At 55.2% G+C, this 21939-nt stretch overlaps 1 protein-coding gene across 1 annotated transcript in view; it reads left to right on the top strand.

Annotated features, from left to right (window-relative positions):
* The window catches only part of SLC38A10 (solute carrier family 38 member 10), a 38894-nt gene extending 18122 nt beyond the window's left edge, over window positions 1–20772 (top strand). The window contains 8 exon segments of the mRNA XM_075720166.1: window positions 663–774; window positions 969–1075; window positions 7221–7374; window positions 13881–14051; window positions 14331–14810; window positions 15389–15496; window positions 18555–18734; window positions 19070–20772. Coding sequence (XP_075576281.1) covers window positions 663–774; window positions 969–1075; window positions 7221–7374; window positions 13881–14051; window positions 14331–14810; window positions 15389–15496; window positions 18555–18734; window positions 19070–20250 — 2493 coding nt within the window. The 3' untranslated portion in view covers window positions 20251–20772.
* The last annotated feature ends 1167 nt before the right edge of the window (window positions 20773–21939 follow it).

The following is a 21939-nucleotide window of genomic DNA, read 5'->3' on the forward strand; positions in this document are numbered from 1 at the left end:
ACCCGCTGGTTCTCCAGGGCACGCGGGTTTGCTGGGTCCTCTGCTTTCCGCACCTCCTGCTTGGAGGGTGGGGATGGGATGGGAAACGGAGGGCGTCTGGAAACCCTCCAGTGTCAGCAGCTCCCCAGCAGCACCAATCATCCTCTCTGCCATCCAGCCAGGGTGTTTTCCATCAAGTCGGAGGAGCTGGTACACGGGTTGTAACGCAGTGGAAATAGCCCTGCTCCCGGAGGTGTTAGGGGACACCTTGCCGTAGCAAAACCAGAGCTCTTCCCCCCGCGACCGTTCTCCCTCCTGCCTTCTCAGCTGTGCCTCTTTCTCATGCCCTTGGCCTTGGGGCCACTCGCTGAGGCTGGGTGGCTGCAGCACTGGCGCAGGGGCTGGGATGCAGCTGTACGGTTCACATTTGGGGCAGGATGGAAACAGCAGCTTTGGCTCCGTGCCCCCCCGTCACTCTTGCTTTGAAGGTTCAAATGCAGTTGCATATTAAAACTGCTCAACCATGTCTAACTGCCCCCTCCACCCCAGCATTCAACCTCTGAGGAGACCATAGCGTGGAGGTGACGGAGCTGCTGGAGCCCGCTGGGGTAATTGCTTAGGAACTGTGTGGGAGTGACGTGGGGGCTAAACTCATTCTCCCCCTCCCACCCTTTCTCTTCCAGCAAAAAGACGGCACCTTCGCTGCTGGGGGTTATATGCCCCCGCTTCGGTTCAAAGCCCTGACGCTGGCTGTTGTGTTTGGAACCATGGTAGGAGGCATCATGATCCCGAATGGTGAGCGAGGAGTTGGGGGCAAGGGCTGCTTGCTTGGCTACTTTCTCTGGTTTCTTTTATTTGCTTTTCTGGGTGGGATGGCCAGGCCCGCTGGGCTTGCACCCCAGCCTGCCCGGGGGCCTCAGACAGCCGCCATGTGCTGCTGCTCTGGCTGTCCTGGAAGGGGATTTTGACTTTTCTTTCTTCTTTGCCAGTGGAAACAGTCCTGGGCCTGACAGGTGCTACGATGGGAAGCCTCATTTGTTTTATCTGCCCGGCTCTTATTTACAAGAAGATCCACAAGAATGCGCTTTGTTCACAGGTCAGTGCTGATGCTGCTTGACATCCCCCTAAGCCCTCTGCAGAGCCTGGGAACGTAGTTAATTTGGCTGCAGCAGAGAAACTGCTTGGCACCTCCTCCAGCCTCCCCCTCCAGTCTGCCCAGTACAGGTGGGAGCTGTTCTGGTCGGCTGCTCTGAGCAGCATCGCTTATGGGCACGCAGACAGCGACAGAGGAGGTGCTGGCCCCGTGCATGGCCTGCCGTGTGCTGGAACAGCAGCTCTTTTTGTCCCTCCAGCGGCAAGTGAAGCATTCATTTGGTGCATAAAACGCTGCTTCCAGTCCGCCTTCTGGTGGGCTTCAGGTTCTGTATCCGCAGGATGGGAAATCCAGGCAGGCTATAAAACCTTAACGGGCCTTACATCCCAACCTGCCTGGGTTGGGTAAAATAAACACGGTTTCTCAGCGATGCGGTTCTTGCTGCTGACCCTCAGCTTTCTGGTTTCAACCAAAATAATAATAAAAAGGAACACACACATAGAGGTGTTGCTTCAGGAATTGATTTTTAAAAAATTGGGGTCGTTCAGAGGCTGCTAAAAGTTTTAGCTTTTCCTTTTGCTCCAGTTTGAATTGGCTTCCTCGGGGACTGAAAGAAAGTGGCTCTTCGCTGGGCTTGATCTCTCTGGTTCTGCAAATACTGTGCTTTTGTGGGGCTGAAATTAACATGGTTTGGTTTTTTCTAACAATAATCCACTGCCTTTTAGCAGGCCTCTGCCCCAGCGTTACCAGTCACGACAGTGCTGGGTTGGGAATAAGGTTTTCGGCAAACTGCAGAGTCAGCAGGGGGAGAGCACGACATTTTTGTGGGTCCTACAGAACTAATGGCTTTTTCTGTGTTTAATGACTTGTGGGTTTGCAAACGTACATGAAGTTTTTAAGGGGGGTGTATTTTTTTTCTTACCCAATGCTTTCTCTGACACAAGGAAATAGTCCAACTTTCCAGCTTTCGCTCTGAATTCTGACACTTTGGTCCTAACGTTTTTGACTGAAACCCCAAGCAGGAGTCTGAATGCCAGCCTGGATTTTTCAGGGAAACAAAGAGCACTTTCAAGAATTGCTTTCTATTCTGGCTGAGCCAGAACGTGTCTCTGCAGTGCCTTGAAACTGCACTTAGGATGTGCTGAGCTCTTAGACTGGCTGCCCAGAGGCGACAGTCAGCTGCCCGGGGTTGGAGACTGGGGCCCTCACAATGCTTGACCTGAAACGCTGGTCACGAGGCCGGTGAAGATGTTTGTCCTGCAGAAATCCCCACAAAGGAATAAGGGCTTATCTAAAGCATCAGCCCCCAGGTTACCCTGGCATTTCAAGGGGCTGGCAGCAAGCTGTCCAGCCTTCTCTTGAATGATCCATCGCCTGTCAAGTTTGCATACTTGCTTTGACCGATGCTCTGAAGTGCTGCAGCAAGGGCACACCTGCCTTCAGAAGGGCGCTAGGCTGCAGAGCACCTCCCCGCCTCCACTCTGGAGCCAAATTCTGGGCCCACCCTCTCCTCGTTCCTCCAGGTCTTCTGCAAAGACTCATTTATTCTTTCCCTGAAGCTTCGTCTTTGGTCTCCTCCTTCATTCCTGCTTTCTTTGATCAGCCGCTCCACTCCATCAAAATACGCTCCCGTGAAAAGCGGCAGTCAAGGGGGAGAAGGAGCTGGCCCTGGGCATAGCTGTCCCTCCCCGCTTTTCCCTGCCTAAACAATGTATGTTCTCCCTCCCTCCATCATCTTTAGCTTTCTTCCAAAGCAGCAGACCTTCTCAACACCGGCTCTTACGCTTGCCTGAATGATCTCGATTCTTGCGGTGCTGCTGCTGAGAACTGGCTGCTTTTATTGGGCCACCTCTGGCATCCGGCGAAGTCCCGCGTCGGGCAGCTTAGGGGGCTGGCGAGACAGGGAGTTTAGGTTTACCGAGCTGGGAAGATGGTGCAAGCTGAGGCTACGAAAGAGGGGAGTTGCATTAAAAGCGGTGAAGAGGGTTCCAGGGGAAGGAATGCGGCCAGTCCCAGATGTTTGCTGGCCAGCAAAAAGCACGGGCGGCTTCTGCCAGCGAGTTGTTAATTATCGCAGCCGCTGGTCAGCCGGCCGGGGCTGGGGACAGCAGCTTTGGGCTGGGCTGGGGGGTGGCTCGGTTGAAAGGCTTGCTGTGTTGGAAAGACGATCAGGTAACGAGCAGTTAAAAAGCTTGAAGTCAGGCGTGCGGAACTGTGAGTGAACTGGGGAGAGCGTTCCCTTTCTTGTGGTTAAGCATCAGGCGTGTTCCTGTAAAGGTGCGGGTCCGTGTCCTGCTGCCCTCCGGGAGCCTTGAGCGGGGCGGGGGACAGAGTGAGGTTTGGCAGAGTGCTGCCGAAGGTCGCGTTGAGGTCTGTAAACAGAGTGTTTAACTTCTAACAGGAAGGTGTTGGCTTCCCAGTGTTGACACAAGCCTATCCGAGAGGCCCCTCCTAGGGAGGCTGGAGTTGCTGTTGTCCCAGTTGGGAAGAGGAGCTGTGGAGAGGCTGCTCGAGGTCAGGAAATAACCCCCCAGTCTCGCTCCTGTGCGGATGGAAAAGAGATTCCCCTCTGCCCTCCCCTGGTAGCGCAGCGGCCAGCACACCTTCACCGCAGGCGTTTTCGGTCGGTACAGCCCTTCCAACACAGCGTCTTTGTCGTAGTGCAGCGGAGGAACCTGGCAGTGACCGGGGCTCTGCATTCCTTCGCCGTGACTCTGTCCCTCCAAGCGCTTGGTGTCCAAAACAGCACAGTTTGGAGGATGTCGTCACTCCACACAAATGCAGTTTTTTTGCTTCCCGCTGATGGCTCAGGCGTGGTTAGAGGAGATGGTCTGAGCTAATGACGCTTCTGTACAAAGTTCAAGTTATCTTCTGGGAGGAAGGACGGCCGAGGGAAAGCCACCAGCAGCGGAAACGGCCACGTAAACTTCCTCTCCCAAATTCCCGTCTGTGCTCTCCTCTCGGGAGCCAGGCCCTTGCCTTGCTGACCTGCCTGTTGGAGGAGGCTGCGGCCCGAGGCGTTTGCACATCCTCTTGCCATATCCATGTTGAGAGGTGCTTCTGGAGAAGGGTCTCTGCTCTCAGAGGGTTTGCTTTCCAGAGGCGGGGAGATCCTGTGGGATCAGGCTCTGGCTTATAACTGCTCTGCAGTGTTGCCCCTCTCCTTGCTCCAGGTTCTCAGCTCTTCAGCTGAACGCTTTGGGAGTAGGTGACTCCTCTGCCTGTGTTTGGTTCCTCGAGCCACCGGGTCCTTGCACCCCACGTTCCTCTTCCTTTGATTGCCAGATTAGCCTTGGTGCTCCCTTGAGTACAAACTGCCTGGTTTTCCATGTCATAAGTATCTCCGTGGAATTAAGCCAAATTGCGGACCTCTTTATTCTGGTCTTCAGTTGCTGACGGGGTAGGTGAGGAGGAGGGGGGAGCTGAAGGTGAGGGACGGCTGCTGGGTCATGGACAGCCCAGCCTGTCTTTGACTGCCACGTGTGCCCGTACCCACTGCTCTGGGAAGCTCACAGATGAACTCCAAATGTTAAACAATCAAAGGGGTTTGAATCTAAGGCATTCAAGCCCGTGGTTCCCCACTAGGATAAGAAACAACAAAAATCCTTTCAAAACATTTTATGTCTTCAGCCGTTTCCTACAGTTCCCTTCTCTCCCACGTTGCTCCTAGTTCCTGTGGCACCAGAATAGATCCTCTTTGTGGAAATGCTCTTCCTCTCCGCTGTTGTTTCTGGAAGACGCCAGAACAGCCTTCCAGTCGCAAAGTGCATTGCTGCCGGGGCTGTAGATTGTGTGAGGGGAGGAAGTGGACGAGCTCCAAGCCGAGGGCAGCAGTGGCAGGGACCTGCTGACTCTGCTCTTGGCCCGAGCAGGATGGCAGGATATCTGCTCTTTGTGCACCCACACAGCAAGGCAGGGAGCAGATTTCACTTCTGTTTCCTTTGCAACGTCTTTAAGGTCTGGCCTCTGCTCCCTGGCCGTGCTGCTCGTCCCTTGTCCAGAGCTGCTTCACGTCCTGCCAACCTTTTCCTTCTGAAGGCGTCTGTCTGTCTGCAGGGGTGTGCTGAGAACGGGGTCTCCTGGGCTCGAGGCTCTGACCACCCTGGCCCGTGTTTCTGGGCGATCTCCCTCAGCACGAGGAAGGAGAGGAAAACGTTACCCTCTCCTCCCTCCCCTGGAGATGCCAACGTTTTAACTTCTCCTTTCAATTTCACTTCTCCCCTTTATTTTCAGTTTTCTCCCTCCGGCAGCTCCCGGTTGTAGCAGTGGTCCCCTGTAGCCATTCCTGGGTTTTCTCACACTTGAGCAGCATCCTTTCGTTGTGCTTTTTGTGAATTGGGACGTAAATGCTGTAGGGTAAGGATTCTGGGGGAAGAGGATGAGTCCCGCAGGTTGTGATTCCTAGTGGGCTTGTATCCCAGCCCGGGCCAGAATCACCGGTACTCTGGGTGTTGCACTGCTCTGCAAAGGGGCCAGGCAGCTTGTGTGGTTCCTACTGGACAGCAACAAGATCGTGTACCAAAGCAGCATTTTTCCTTTGCAGATTGAGACTTTTTTTACGATTGCCTCGTGAAGCACGCATAGCGAGTTGTTCTTGTTAGACATGTGGTGGAAAAAGCGGTGTCCTCTCCCCAGCAGCCTGCAGTCAGCACGCACGCAGCAGGGGTGGGGATGGGAACTGGCAAAAAGCAGAGGAGAACCAGCGGCGTGCTGCCTGCAAGCTCCAAGCATCGAGAAAAGATGCAGTTTGCAGCGTTATCTTGGATCCTTTGCTGCCATATGCAGAGCCGCAGAAATAAGCCAGATCCCTGGCGTTTCAGAGAGCAGAATGTATTTAAAAAGACGGGGGGAATTGCTGCATCATAAATACCGATTTGCTGCAAACTTTCAGCTTCCCAGCATTGCAGAGGAGTTTTCTGTTTTGCGTATGATGGTTCCTGCTGCTCCCATGGTCTGTTGTGAAAAGGAGTTTGTGGGGGGACCCGAGTTTCTAGCAGAGGGTGCCGCTTCTTTGCCCAGTTCTTTCAGCGCAAACTTTTGCGGACTTTCTCCTACCAGTCGTTTGCGGTGCCGGTGACGCATTGACATGCAAACCAGGTTCTGTGAGAAGCCCTTACTGTGACAACTGCAATGATTAACTAGGTAAAAATAATACTTTAGAGTTTAATTAAATCTCCCCATTCAGCATTGTCGGCCAGCAATCCATCCGCTCGGCTCTCTGAACTGGTACCGCTCTCATCTGGAGGAGCAGGCAGGCATTTGGCAGCCCAGACACCAAACGTGGCAGACGTTCCTCTGCCCCTGTTGCTGTTGCGCGTCATCTTGCTTGTCCTTCTTGAGTTACCACGCGAACTGCTAGCGCTCCTAGATTTATGGGTTTTTTTCTGCAGTCGAAGGCAGAGAGTTTTTTCTTCTTCCTTAAGGCTCATGTGAAATTAGATGCTTTTAGATCCATTTATCATTAGCTAATAAGCTGTAGAAATGTTCTTTTTGGTGGTGGTCACTTTTTCTCCTTTCTGAGTTGGAGAAATTCATAGAGCCCTTCCCTCCACAGGATCCAGATTCTGTCTTTCTGTTTTTATTCTATTTGGCCCCAGCTTTCTGGAAATCAGGGAGGATTCTTAGCAGCTTCTTGAGCACTGGCCACCAGGACTTGTGTGTAGACATCTTACTCTTGCTCTCAAAAAGAAGAATTTTTCAACAGCTTCCCTAGAAACCTTTCTAGGCTGTAAACAGGTCGGGCACCTCTGCTCTCAGCCAGACCTGATTTCATGGTGTTCTAATGTAGCTGCTGGAAATACCAGGGAATGAGTCTGTGCAGCTGGACTCTTGTCTGCCACATGCATTTTTTTTCTATCCTTATATTCTGTCCACTTGCTTTTGAGCCCTTCTGGTACAGGAGTTGCCTTTTCAACAGCTTCCAGCATCTGAAACTCTCATTCGTATGTCTCTACATCCAAATACAAACCTCAGCCAAAAGCTACTGTTCTTTCCTCTTAAATTGCTCTCCTCTTCTCTTCCTCTTACTGACATGTGTAATTGCACTGAGCTTTGAATTGTTTGGAGACACTGTTTGCATGAAGAATGCTGTACAGAGCAGTCCCGTTTGTTTTTGCTGTGCTAACTGAAGCTCTGGCACATTGTGCAGATTATACTGTGGATTGGCCTGGGAATACTGGTTATTAGCACCTATACCACCTTGTCTGCAACAGAGGACGCCCCTGTGAAGACAGAAGCGGTGGGCTTGGAGCACCTGGATGGAGAGGAGAACAGAATTGACCAAGATTCAGTCAAAATCCCAGGTATGTGTCTGCTTGAGTTGTGCTTCCCAGCCCTGCTCCCAGCTCCGCCTCTTTAAAAAAAAAAATACTTTTTTTTTTTTTTTTTTTTTTTTAAAAAGTGCGGTGGAAGCAGGGTCTTTTCCAGGCAGCTCCATGCATCTTCACAGCATCCTGGAGACTTTTCCCAAGAAAGGCCGCAGTTTTGCCTTCTGGAAAAGCCTGGTGTGAGCTCTGGTGGTAACTTGAGGGAGTTGTTCTTTTGGGAAGGGAAAGGAAAGGTAGGGTGCGGGGACTGGGGTCCCCCGTAAGGGCAGAGCACAGGGCTCTGCGTTCGGGGTAGTAAATGCAGCTCTGTGAGCACGGCTCCGCGCTGGCCACCTGTACGAGGGGTGCGAGTGGCCAAACAGGGCTGCTTTCACCGTTCTGCCAGCGCATTGTCCGCCGTTCCAATAACAAGCCATTCATTGCGCTCAAAGGTATGTAAATTTATGGGCGCTGACTTTTTTTAGTTGTGAGGATATAAATTTGGATTCGGTTTTAGCTCTGACAAAGCCTGTGATTATGCCTCAGCTTTGTTTACTGGTTCACGTTATTTATTATTTGTTTACTGTGGCTGTTGATAGAATTACGGCCGATCCCTCCCTTCCCCAGCTGCAGGCTTGCCTTGCAAGGCCATCACTAGCAGGTGTCGCCTGACCCTGCGCTGCCCCTCATCTGTGGCTGTGTCCTGTTTCTTTATTTTATTTTTGCTTGGTTCTGCTCGTGCTTTTTTTTTTTTTTTCCTTGGGGGTTTTTTTTTTTTTTTTTGTTCTTCGGGGGGCCTTGAAATATCCTCGCAGAGATTGAGAACGGAAGCGAGAAAGGGGCTGTCTCTTCTGGAGATTATCCTCCCTCCTGGTTGTTGGCTGTGCTCCTGCCGAGCAGCTTTGAGTGTCTCCGAGACACCGGTGCTGCCGCCGATAACATTCACTCCTGGGTTGCTCCGTCCCTGGCAGCGGCAGGGTTTTATGCGTTTGTGCTCACCGTTCACCCGAGGCGTGCGTGCCTTCTCAGGCACTAGGATGCCCGTGAACTCTGAGCGAAAGATGCTCTCAATCCCTTAATCGTGCGCACTCAGCAGGGCTGGGAGGAGGGATGCAATTGAATTCTTCCGTCTTGGTTAATTTTGGAGCAGTAATGGCCAAAGAACAGCTGCTCGTTTCAGGAGGAGTCGCTAATGACACGTGTTCTTGTGACTGGGAGAATAAAAAAAGTCCCATAAAAGATGGTGTCCGCTGGAGTTTGCTAAATCTCTTCTCCACTTCTTCTCCGCGTGAGCCGGGGCGGCAGAGCAGGACGCCTGCGTCTAATCATCGCGGAGCGCAGCAGCTCGTCGGTCGCCCCGCCGTACCCACCGCGTGTGCCCAGAGCTCGTCGGCATTAGCCCTTATTGCCTGGTACTTGCTGCTGGATTAAATAATCCTACCTGGGAGGGAAGGCAGTTTTAGTGCTCTTGGTTCGTAAACTTCCCAGGGAGGAGCTGTGCAGCTCCTAATGTGCTGACGAGCAGAGCTCAGCTGCCCTCCGAGTCCAGCGTGGTCCCTGTCGTAGCGGGGGGCTGCTGGTTGTGCCCCGGGGAGCGGAGCCTGCCCTGGGTGCTCCGTGCCCTGGGTGCTCCGTGCCCTGGGAGGAGGAAGCGGGATGGGGCTGGGGGAGATGGAGCTGGGCAGAGGAAGGGGGACCAGGACCTTGCAGGGCCGACGGCGCTGGGGGAGCAGCGGCGGCTGGACGCGGGGATGCCCCGGGAGAGCCACGGTCCCGCTCGGCTGCCGCGAACCGCCCCGCGCCTTGGATCCGTGCCTCCCTGTGCCTCTGCAGGATGTCGGCTTGACTAGCAATGAGAGGGATTAAATGGTGTCCTTCTTCCCCCCCGCGGCTCCCCCCTCATCCTCGCCCGGCTTGTTTTGCAGAGGCAGGAGCCTGCAGCCTGGAAAACACCGCAGCAGCTGCATCCTGTCATTCAAGGGGCGCGCAGGATGCGGGCTGCCCCGCATCACCTGGATGCCCTCCTCGGCGCGCATCTGGTTCGTATTCCTGGCGCAGGGCTTTAGCAGAAACACAACGGCTTCTCCCCGGGCACCGGTGCTGGGTGCTCAGCCCCTTCCCCGGGGCGGAGGGTGCCTGCGTGCCCCTTCCCCGCGCCGGGCTGGGAGCTGCAAGGCCGAGGCAAAGCTGGGGGCTGCGCCGGGGCCTTTTCCCAGTCCTGCCTTCATCGTCTGACTTTTGCCTGTCAGCATGTGAGAGGAGTTTTATTGGCCTCTTTGATGTTGTGGAGACCAGAACTGTACAGACTTTCATTAAAACCCTGCCCTGTGGGCCCTGGGATTATGAATATTAGAACATTGCCCTTTTATGTGAACACGTATTGACCAGCGAACTCTGAATAGTGTTTTTACTAACGACACCCAAGTGCCCATTACAGCCCTTGCCTGTATTGCTTGAGGTTTACTGTCAGCAGCTCTTCGGGAAAGGTATAAAACCCCTTTCAGAAACGTTCTGCCGCTCCATGCAGCGTGTGCGCGTATGTTAAAAGGTTGCTAAGCTGCCTGTGAAAGCTCATGAAGGCAATTATCCATTTAAAAAAAAAAAAAAAAAAAAGCTAATTAGGCAATTTCTCTCTGTATTTGAAAGCACCCTAGAGGGTCTCATGGGGTGGATTAAGATTTTGTAATATTTTTCAGCTCCTTACTTGATCGTTGCTGCTTCATTTTCTTTCTCTGGCGTTGTGCAATATCGGGTAACAAAGACCTGATTCACTCTCCTTATGCAAGAGCGCCCTTTCCCCGGCGCTCCGGGGAGCCCGCATGCTGGGGACCCTTCTCCATCCATCCCACGCGTCCTCCCGGCCGCGGTGGTCCGCGGGATATGGACTTGGGCGAAACTCGGGTCTGCGTTTGGCTTCTCCGCTGGCTGCCGGCGTGCAGCGGGGGCACGATGCCGAGGGCTCCTCCTTCCCTGCGCCGCGTTCGGCCCCAAAAAAAGAGACCTGCCCGGCCGCAGGCTGCGTCCCCGCCGGCGTTATTAGCCAGAGCAGCCCTGAACATGTGTGAAACGTGGATTATGCACAGCTCCTAATAGCTGCAGGAACAGCTTGACTCTGCTGCAGCTCTCCCTGGTGCTTTGTGCGAGCGAGCTTTTAATAGTGCCTGTGACACAGAAAAGGAACTATCAGCCTCTTGTAATTTGGGTTCGTTTTTACTGCTGGTGCGTCAGGAGACAACTGTGAACTAATTTCAGTGATGCCATTCGATAACCTTGTGAAATCTGCAACCGTTTCAGGCGGAGGGGGGCTCCTGGAGGCACTGCTGGGGCGGGGGGGCTGCGCGGGGCTCCCCGGGCAGGGCTTGTCCCTGCCCCGCTCGGGGCTGCGGGGCTGCTCGGCGCGTTTGAGGGCAGCGGTTTGCCCCCGTCCCTCTGCCCCGCTGCTTCTTCTTGGTTTTCCTTAGCACGAGCTCATGGATCTTGCTCCATTTCGCTGCGCTGAAGCCATTTAAGCGAGTCTGGAGCTGGCCCGGTGGCACGAGCAGCTCCTGAAGCCCGCGTCCCCCATCAGCCCTCGGCCGATGCTCTGGGCATCGCTCGGCTGCGCGGAGAGGACGGTGTCTCCTCCAAGTCCCCGTGCTGTCCCTGGGGCTCCCCCGGTCCCTTTGCCGGAGCCCCCTCGGCTCAGGGGGAGCACCCCAGGGCCCGTCTTGCTGCTTCTGCCGAGAGCAGGGTGCGTGAACGCAGCTTTCGGCTACGGTCATTGCTGCGGTGGACGAGAGCGATAGGGAAACCGTGCGAGGAGGGATTTAATGCCTTTCTGGGACCGTTGCTACTCTCCGAAACAGGAGCGGAGGGGGAAGGGAAGCTTTTAGGTTGCTAATCATGAAATTTTATTGCAGCCTAGAGAGGCTGTTGGCAAACCACAACACACGCGCGTACACGCACACGCACACACACACAAATCAGTTGCAGAAAGCCCCGGTTTCCCTTCCTTTCCCCCCCGTAAGGGTGAGCGGAGCTGCTGAAGAGCATCATGAGCTGGGGCGGCTCGGCAGGACCCGCCGGCAGCACGGGGCTGCGCCAAGGCAAAGCAAACCCTCCCGGTGCTGCCCGACGCCCAGGTCCTGTTGTTGTAAGCCAAAAAACTTTTACAGCCTCTCAGTAAAGTCCAACGCCACTCATAAAACATTAAGAGGCGCAGCATTACTGTAACGCTCTCCAAAGGGACCTGGAGGGCGACTAGACAGTTAGAGCGATTATTACACATCCTGAGCAAAATTGTTCTCTGCAAACCACATATAGCCCCTTATAGATTTCCATGCAGCGTGAGAGGTCGTTAATTCACGCCCTGATGATGAACTTAATTTTGTTTCCTGCTGAGCAAATGACGGCTCAGAGGCAACTTTGTCTTATTACGGCGTGGAGGCTTTTATTTTTGTTTGTGTTTTGTTTGTGTTTCGGTCTTTTCTTGCATTGTTTGCAGAACGCGGAACACGCGGCCGCCTCTTGATTTACGATTGATGCGATTGATGCTTCTCCCAGCGGCGGGGCCTCCCCCGGCCCCTCGCTCGCGCCCTTGACCCATGGGGGGGTTTCACCTGCCGCGGGGTCCTTTGGCCAAACCCTGCCGTGCACGCAGGGGTGGCTCTGGTTTTAACTCCTCCGTTTCCCACTTGTACGGGTAGTTCCCCCCGCCCCCCCCCGCCTTCCTTTTTATTTCCCCTCGTGAACATCATCCTGCTGCAGGGCTGCCTCGGCTCGTCGTTCCCTTCTGCCGTGGGAACGGCTCTGCCGGCGTTGCGGTTCTCTGGATCCTCGGGTTTCAGATGCGCCGCAGCCTTCTCCAAACGCAGCCATCTCCCGGCTTCATGAACCAATTAACGAAAAACTTTCCTCCAATAGCGTAAATAATTTTTTGCTGCGAGGCCAGAATTTAGCTGGGAACATCCGCAGCCGTGCCGAGCGCTCCCCTCCCCGGCCTCAGCCTCTGCTTCCCAGGGCCCCCGTCCAGGGCCGGGCACTGATTCCTGCAGTCCATTTTTTCCTGGAAGGAGGAGTGTCCTGCCGTGACTTGCTGAACCCTGGGAAGTCCCTCAATGGAGAGAAGGGACCCTTGGGTACCGGACTCGAATTTCTCAGAAAATCCAAGTCCTTTTCCCCCTCCCACCATCATTCCCGAACCGAAGCAACTTTGAAAGCCGGCCAGCCCTGGCACACGTCCCTTCAACTGGGTCCGGAGCTCCAGGCCAGAGAGTCCAGGTTTCTGGAGAGGCTTTGGGTCCTTCTGGCACGGATCCCTCTGGGCCAGGATTTTGTACTTATTTTGGTTTTTAGGGTGGTGGTTGGTTTTTTTTTTTTTCCCTCTTTTTTGGTCCCCCAACTTGGGTAAGGCCCACGCAGCTGAAGTTGTGGCAATCTCTTCTTTCCCATGAGTTCATCTTGTAATAAATCGCACCAGCCCTGCGGAGGGGGAGGAGAAAATTGAAAGATGTTTATAGAATTAATTCCCCAAAGGAAATCGCATGGGGGAGGGCAAATGGGGGGAAGCGTTGGGAATTTTTTTTTTGTTACAGAAGATAGATTTTTTTTTTTTTTTTCTTCAGAGTTTGTTGGATGGAAAAAAAATCTGCAGAACAACTTCAGTGCTGGGAAACAATTAGATTTCCTCCTCTGCTGCTCTTCTAAGGAAGAGTTCACTCCCTGTTCGCGCTGCGTCGGTCGTCTTCTGCCACCCTGAGGTCAGAAGGGACCGTTCCCATCCTGTGGGACGTGCCACGAATTCCACGTGGTTACCCCAGCGCTGAACCTTGTAACTGGTCCGACTGGGATGCGTCTCCCAGAAACATCCCATCTTTTCGAGGGAGAGATGGGGGGAGTCCCCCGTCTCCCTTGGGAGTTTCCCCTAACGCCCGTTTAATTGCGTGCCTCAAAATGTCGTGCCTTCTGCGAGGTCACGCAGCTCTCCTCCCGCCCATCTTCCTTGCGGCGTTCGAAGGGCTGGGGAAAAGCTTGTGCGCAAAAAGGAGGAGAAAAAAAAAAAAAGCAAACTGAAAAAAACCAGAGGTTTTTGAGCTACTTTGCGGTTTGCGGCCAGCGCAGGTGGGAGCAGGAGGGTGATGGGGGGGCTGCAGCCGGACCCCTCCTCGGTTTCTCCCGGTGCTCGGGGGTCCGGTGCGGGGGAGCCGGGAGGATGCTACCATCTGGCGGCACGGGCTCGCAGCAGCAGCCGGCTCTGTCCCGGTCCTGCCTCACCTGGCCTGGGCTTCCATGGCAGCAGCTCCATAAAAAGCCCCAAAAACCCAAAAAAACCCAGGAGGAAAACAAACAGGCGACCCCAGAACAAAAGGCCCAACCCCTCCGTACTGACGCCGGAGGGAAAATAGCTGCTCGGCTTGCGTTGGTAAAGGGGGTTGCAGCACGCAAAGCGATTGCCTCGGTCCTGCCAGTGGACTGACGGTGCAGCTGTGCGTAACCTCGTGCAATTAACTGTCCTGCGTTTGCAGACCAGAACCCAGCAGTAGAGGAGGCGGAGGATGACCGCGACAAACCGAAGCTGCTGGATGAGAAGGAGGAAATGGAGCAGCCGCAAATCAAGGTGCCCATGGAGGTACCCAAGAGAGAGGAGGAGAGAGGAAAGCCGGAGGAGAAAGTGCAGCTTGACCGTCCCGATCAAGGTAAGAGGGACGTGGGGAAAGGGTGCCAGCTTTGGAGCTGGGAGGCGTACATTGCAGGGCTATTTCAGATAAAGATCCTGATCTCTGCTCGTTACCTCGTGGACTGAAGGTGATTTAGTATTTGATGCTCTCAAGGCTCGTTAGGAATGCAGCCTGAGGAGAAAGCCAAGGCAGGGCTGAAAAAAGGGCAGCAGGGTGCTGGGTGTGCTGTGAACCCCCTGCCTCTTACTTTCTCCCATCAGTCTCGAGCCCCCTAACTCTGCCTGTCCTTCGCCCCAGGGATTGCCCTGCCCGTGGGGGAAGCGCATCGCCACGAGCCGCCCGTCCCGCACGACGAAGTGGTCGTGGACATGGGGCGGGAGCGGGAGGAATCTGATGAGAACAAGCTCGCGCCCGGAGGAGCCAATGACCGTCTGCTCAAGCCAGTGCTGGAGGAGCCAGCCGCGCTCAATCCCCAGAAAGAGGTGCTTGGCCCAAAACAAGGGAAGGAAGCGATTGCTGAGAACCAACTGCGGGGAGGGACTGACGAGCCCGCTAAGAATCCGAAGAACGTCCTGGAGGTGATCGTGCGGCAGGATGGCAGGGCGCCATACAAAGAGCTGGAGCCAGACAAACAAGTGCTGGAAGCCAAGGCGCAAGCTGCCGTGCCGGACGGTGAGAAGAAAGCTGAGGCTGCAGGTGACAGGGAGAAATCAAAGCTCCAGCTCCCCAGGAAAGCAGAGGAGGCTGCGAAGTCCATGGAGAAGGAAGGCGACCCTGGTAAGCTCCCTCCACGGCGGCTCATCTGAACAAGCTCTCCTCTTGGCCTGTAATCCGCCCCGGCAACTGGGCCATTTGGTTATTCCTACCTACATCCCAGTGTTTCCTTTTAATTGCACGAGATTAGCGTGTGAGCATGCACAGCCCCTTCAGCAGCTGTTGGGGAAAAGGAGGAATCTGGTGGCTTTGACAGCTACTATAATATCTGTCAAACAGTTGTTTGCTAGTCTACTAAATGTCAGGTGCCATGCTGTTCCTGCGCGTCTCTGAACTCACTGGGGACGCGGAGCCGGGAGATCTTGACAGGTAACACATTGCTAAGTGCCCGTCTAAAAGCTAGTTAGAACCATTCTTGCATTTTAATTGGCTGAGGTAGTTAGCGCTGGCTCGCTGCCACGAGTCTATAAGATTGTTAAATATTTTTTTTTTTTATTACTTCCCTTGCAGTCATCGGGTTGAATGTAAACTGTGCCGGCTTAGGCAGGGAGGGACAACACGATGTGGAGTCATTTTAGAGAACATCTGCTGCTGGAGCGTCCTTATTGACTGCAAAGGTCTGTCGATCTGTTCGTCCGCAGGTGAAAAGCAGGAGCTGCCCCTCCCGGACAGAGCGGATCAGCTGGAGCCGAGGGAGGCCCGAAACGCCGAGGAGAAGCAACAGGAGAACGCGGGGAGCAAGCTGGAGGGTGAGCGTGCATCCCTGGGGCGTGCGGGGAGGGGAAGGCGCTGAGCTCCTCCCGGGAGCCGGGGCTGCGAGTGCAGGATTTCTCTCTGCAGGAGGAGCGTGCCAGCCAGCGCTGTTCTTGGCTCTTGCCGGCACATAGCTTTAGGCCGTAGTCACCTCCGCGACGGCAGCAATTAGTGCCTGTCTCCAGCGGGCTCACGCCTGCGGTGCAGGCTGGCTGTTCCCCTGGCAGGGCCGCTCGAGGACGTGAGTCACGCTGGCACCCGGGCCCGGCTGCTCCCCGGTTTTGGCGGCTCGAGCGCAGGCGGTGCTGCCCCGGCAAGGGCGCGACCGGAGTGAAACCGTTTGGCTTGGGCGAAACGGCGCGGGAGGTGGGTGGGCATCGCCCTACAGCCTCATGGCGTGGCGGGGAGCGGTGGCAAAGCCCCGTCTGCTCCTTCCACCGAGCTTCGGTGCTGGTACTGGGCGGCGGTGAGCCCTTCCTCGCTGCCTTCGACCTCTGCTGTGCCAGAGGGGCCGGAGCCTGAGCTCGGACTCGCAGCCTGTGCGTGCTGTGCTCCTGTGGCTCTTTGCCTTCGTGCCACCCCCGGGTGCTCTGGCCCAAGGTGATGGGCGCTTGGTCCGGTGAGCGATGGATGGCAGCAGGCAGGCTCTCCTCCTGGGGAGCGTATCGCCCTCCTCTTTGTTTGGTGGTTACGTCTTGGTTTTCTGATGATTTTATTTCCATTCTGCATTGCGATGAGACTTTAAAAACGGAGCATAAAAAGCTAGCGGCAGGTATGCGCTATAAGGACTCCTCATGTTTCAAGGAGGATGAAGGGCTGTGAGTTTCCGTGGGGTTTTCCATCTTGGTCTGTGTGGGACTTGCTGGGGACACTCTCCCATCAGGATGTCACCAAAAGGTGCTCTGGGCTTGTTCTGCTCCTCTGCCCAGAGCGCAGCTTTGTACCCGGAGGCTGGGAGAGGGTGGAAAGGGCGAGAAGGCATTGCAGGAGCGAGGCGGATGCTCTCTGCAAACAGCTGCCTCGCCGGGACTGTTGTTGAGTGCTCCGGTTGTAGCTGCCCTGGGCTGTGTGAACGCAAGTACTTTAATTTTGTAATTGTTTAAGCTGTTTTTTATGAAGAATGCCTGTTAAAATCCAGCCAAAGCACCAGCTGAGGCCTGCTTTCCCCATGATCAAAGGAGGAGCCGAGAGACAGCGTCGCCTTTTGTTTGTGTGGAAGAGGTGTGCTGCACAAATACAGGAGTTACACGTGTTTGCAGAGCTCTCGGTGAGAAACCTTTTGATTTGGCATTAAACCTTTGCCTGCTGCGTGTTCAACCCAAACGTTCCCATGCCGAGCTGGGACCTGGCAGGCTCTGAGAGCGAGGTAGTAGAAATGACTTCTGTTTTTGTTGTTTATTCTGAGCAAAGTGCGAAAAATAATCAGATCTCGAGAAGTCAATTGCTCTCTTGAAACGACCAAATTCCCCCTCGCAGCCCAGCTTTCTGTAAACGGAGCAGAAGGGGAATTCCAGGGGCCCTCGACTAATAGCACCGTAATGTGAACTGGAAATATTACTCTGTAATCACCTTGTGGGTGATTAGTGGGACAGGGGGAGGCAATCCGTGCTGGAGAAGGATTAACCTGGACAGCATCCCTTTTTAATTTAAATGGCGTTTTACAGGCTATTAATTTTGACATTATTTCCTTTGGGGCATAATAGTCTAGAAACACCTTTGGGTTTGGAGGAATGCTGCTTGCTGGTGTGGGAGGCAAGCGACGCACGGGTTCATACTCTCTGGATACGATACGATGCGTCTGGGTGTCTGTCCGGGCGGAGAAAAGGCAGCGACGTTTCTGTGCAGACCTGGGACTCATAGTTTGTGCGTGATGTGTCGCTTGCAGCGAGTGAATCGACGTGAGTCACTTCTGCTTGGCCTGAAATGCACTCATCTGTTTTGTGTGACTTCGCAGCTGCGAAGGGCCGGTGGGCAGGGATTTCCTCCCGTTACGTGGCGCGGGGAGCTCGGTTTTATTGCGGCGGCGGCTCGGCTCGGCGGGAGGTGCGGCCGACTTTCTGTGCCGCCGTGGTTTCAACCTGCCCGACCACCTGCACTGCTGTGTGCGAGAGCGCTCGGCTGTTAAAGCTTGGATGGCTGCTCAGGATCCCAGCCCTTTCACCCTGCTCAAAGCCAAAATCTTCAGCAGGATCATTCGCTGGGTGTTTTCCTGCTGTGGGCCAGGCTAGACCTTCACTTGGCTGAGCCGGGAGAAGAGACAACAGTCGCCTCTCATCACTCTGGCCGTAACCCAGGACTTGCTCCCTGAAAAGACCCAACCCAGCGTCTGTACCTCACGTGTTGGGTCGATGTTTCCGTGTCGGTTTATCCCCACCGTGCAGGCGGTTTCCCTCTGAGGGCAGCCGACTTCTTCCCGTTCCTCCTAAGATGGCACATTTGCCGTTTGTGGCCCTTCCAGGCTTGCTTTTGGTGGGATGAAGTCTTTGCAGTGCATTCGAAGAGACGGTCTAGAGAGCCGCTCTGCAGCAGTGCTGGGGCTTCCCCAGGCACCGCAGGCAGCTTTAAAAGCAGCTTGTCTTGCTTGGGCAGCTGAGCCCCTCGCTCGCGATCAACTTCTGCCAGTCCTGCCCTCTTCCAGCTCCTGTGCCGAGCAGCCGCCTCGTCCTTCCACGCCCCAGCAGCCCTGCTCCCCTGTACCTCTTCTCGAGCCGCTAATGGCGAGAGCTTGGTTTTTGATCTCTCCACCCAAATCTCCTTGGGAGGCCGGTGTCCTGTGTTAGCGTGCGTGCCAGTGAGCTGCTAGTCTGGGCTTTTGGCTGCCATCCTCGGTGGAGGTACGCTGGAGCGGTGCTGCCGCGATCGCCGTCAGCGCCAGCAGCAGAGCTGCGCCGCGTCCTTCCCTCCCTCCTGGCACATGCGCGGTGTTTGCGGAGTAGGAGCTTCCTGCCGAGGAAAGCCCCTGCAGCCCCTCCAGCGCTGAGAGATGATTAGTGAGGGGTTTGGGTCATAGAATTTTTTTTTTTCCCCTTTTTTTTTTTTTTTCCCCTTTTCTAGAAGCGGGACAGGCGAAACTACTTGATCATGCTGTGCTGCTGCAGGTGATCAAAGAACAGCAGGTACAGCAGAAGCAGCTACTCGACCAGCAGGCAAAACTGCTGGCTGTAATTGAAGAGCAGCACAAGGAGATCCACCAGCAAAGGCAGGAGGAGGGAGGAGAGGAGAAGCCAAAGCAAGGTAAAGGACATCGCCAAAGAGCCGTGACCCCTCCACAGGCTGATCGCTGCTCAAAACAGCTTTAAAATCAGGCTGGGAGAGCTCCGAGTCCCTTTGGCACGTGGCAGAGTCCGCCCTGCAACAGCCATTCCTGTGTCTGACCCTGACCTCTCCGAGGTGGGGATCCCCATCCCCTGATCACAGGGATAACGCTCTCCCCCCCGGCTCTCCTTGTTTTCCCATGTGGCTGTTGATGGTGTGATCTCCCGTCCCCTGTTGTGCAGAACGGGGTGGCGGGAGAAGGGAATCTCTCGCTCATAAGAACAAGCTTTTACATGTGGGTTTTTGTTCTGCAGTGGAAACGCAGCAGGAGCCCGCTGTGCCTCTCTCCAAGAGCAAGGAGGACGAGGACCTCGGAGCTAAGCAAGAAGCTGCTGCAAAGCCACTCAGCAAAGAGCTGTTGGAGCAACCTGCGCAGGGCCCGGGCAGGCTGCCTGCCGATTCCGCGGAGCAGCGCAGGGGGACTGCAGGAAAGCTGGAAGAGGCTGGGCACAGGCGTGAGATTCCTGGGGTTCCTCCCAAGGAGCGGAAGGTGCCGCCGCAGGAGAACGACAGAGCTCTTAAAAATCCCGTGGAGAACTGGGATCCCCTTCGCAGGGATGCCCAACACGTTCCAGCAGCCAGAAACCACCTAGAAAAGAAGCCCTTGGCGGAGGATTTAGGAGGAGATCATGAAGCCAAAGCTGGAAGAGACATCCACGAGAAGAAGAATTCCCTGAAAGCTGTGGAAGTAGCTACAGCTCCCATCCAAAGAGAACAGCTGGGGGCTGCCAAAGTTCAGGGAGTAGCGGGAAAGAGCCTGGAAAGAGACTCAGGAATAGACCTTAAAGCCAAAGCACTGAGTCAGGTGGAGCCCAAGGACCTGGCAGTTGCGCTGGACTCCTCCAGTAACAGGAACGTGGCAGAGAGCGAGCAGCACCTATGGGAACGCCGGGGAGGTGCAGACGCCGAGGCAGGCGAGGGTGCTGGCAGGCGGCAGCCAGCCTTGCAGAGGGACCTGGCTGGCAAAGGGGAGGCAAAGGAAGAAGCTCCTCGGGAGAACATGGTGGACGTGGCCCAGGAGCCGCAGGGAGGTCTCCGGAGCAAGCAGAGGCATGGGGATGGGGGGCTCTCAAACGATGCTGAGAAGAAACCGGGCCCTGAGAATGCTCCCGCCCAAAAGCCCGAGAGGGCAGCGGCTGCCCAGGGGGACCAGAACCCGGACCACGATGTCAAACCGAACCGGGACTTGAAACTGCAGGCGGACCTGGACCTCCGCCGGAGGAGACGGGACCTACTGCCTCCCGAGGACGAGGAGGAGGAGGCAGCTGCACAGGGGGCGGGGGTCTTCATTGGCCTGAACCCCCTTCCAGATGTGAAAGTAAACGACCTCCGGAGTGCTCTAGAGACACGATTAAATCAAGTTGCGGAGCGGGCTCAGCAGGTGGTCCACAGCCGGCAGATCAAGCAGATGACGCAGGCGGACGGGAGCGTGTGAGCGGGGTGGTCGTGCTCGGTGGGTGGCTGCGGGTGTTGGCCACAGGCACGAGGCTGAGGAGCTCCGTAGGGAAGGTTCAGGTTAACCAGCTGGTTTTTTGGCCACTGTTGCTCAGGCAGGGGTTGGTCTAAGCCAGCAGCACTTTGTTGGACGCAGTGCTCGGACCCACGGGATCTTCCTTGGACCCGTGAGCGCCGTCCGGGGAACCGTGGGCTTCGCGAGTCTCTGCGATGGCGGCAGCTCCCTGCACGCGCGCTTGCGGGTGGCTGAGGAGATGGCAACCGTGAAAGAAAAAGCTCCTGCTGTCCTCTGGCTTTCAGACGTTGCCATCTACCTCAGTTCCCTGCCAGGCCAGCTTTCAAGTACCTTTTTTCAACATCTCGTTCATCTCGAATTGCCTTCTCCGCCCAGCTCTCGACTCCTCTTTCAGAACCGAGGTGGCCGTCCGCGAGGTTCCCCTGCCTGCTTGGAAAGGCTCCTCTGGCACCTGCCTTGGGTTCCTTCACCCGGGCTGTGCGGGGCCGCGGGAGGAGCGGAACCAGGGATCATGCATCTCGGGGTGGGGGGGGGGGGGAAGGTTTTATTCTGGAGAAGCATCAAGTCATGGGTTGAGGACCAGCTTAGCCAATTGCTTTGGTGTTTCTCTTGAAATGGGAGCTGTTAGTCTTGCATGTTTAGGAGATAGCTGTGGTTTAGGAACCTAGTTTAGTAGAAACGCTGCCTTAAACGGGCACAACTGCTGCTGTTGTGCTGCCTCTACTCCCAGGGATTTAATTGCTCGGCCACACACTAGCAATAACACGGAGCTTTGCTCTCGCCACCCTCCCCGGATGCTCAACTCTCATCTGTGCTTTCAAGCTTGACTTCTCCTGTCCAAAGTGCATTACGAAGCTCAACCCCGGGGGCTGCAGGCTGCCCCCCGCCCCCCACCAGCTTGATTTTTCTGCAAGAGGCGACTAATTTGGGAACAAAAGACGTGGCTTAAAAGGGCGGGCTCGGGGGCTTGGCTCAAGCATACCTACCTCTTCTCTCTGTGACGCGGTGGAGCGTGTTTGTTTTGTGTGCTCTTCCCAGCCCCCCTCCGCGACGTGTTTTTACATCCACAGATGTCAGTAGTCCACCCCTGGAAATGTATTTTACGAGCGAGGAAGGGAAGAGCTTCTGTGAGAGCCCTGGTTCGTTTCAGGCTCCCAGACGGTGATTCATCCCTTTGGGTTTTTTTTGTTTTGTTTTGTTTTTACATCCTGACTTGCGAATGTAAGAAATCAAATCCCAAAGCTCTCACTAGAACGGCTGAAATTTCCCAGCCTGGAGTCTACAGACCTCATCACTGTGGTGGTTTTTATATCCGTATCTCAAAGTGTCTTTGGTAAATGAGCCTCGTCGAGTTCGTGTCCGATGGGACCTCGCAGAGCCAGGGATGGATCGTTATCGGACACGCGGGACCATCACACCGGTTCTGGTTGCTCGGGATCTCTGCAGCTGCCCGCCTGGGACGCGTGCCTGTTGCTTGAAGGACGTCGTCTTAATTTCTCATTAAAACGACACAGAGCCGCAGGGCAACAGCCACGGACTTGGGCGTACTTCTTCAGGAGGACCACCCGCGCTACTTCCCCGTGACTGTCATGGCCTTAACCCTCAGGACTCCCCCCCATAGTACAAGCGAGCTTCTCCATCATGCTGTCTTAA

Source organism: Pelecanus crispus, chromosome 12, assembly GCF_030463565.1.
Source record: "Pelecanus crispus isolate bPelCri1 chromosome 12, bPelCri1.pri, whole genome shotgun sequence".
In the NCBI taxonomy this organism is placed as follows: domain Eukaryota; kingdom Metazoa; phylum Chordata; class Aves; order Pelecaniformes; family Pelecanidae; genus Pelecanus; species Pelecanus crispus.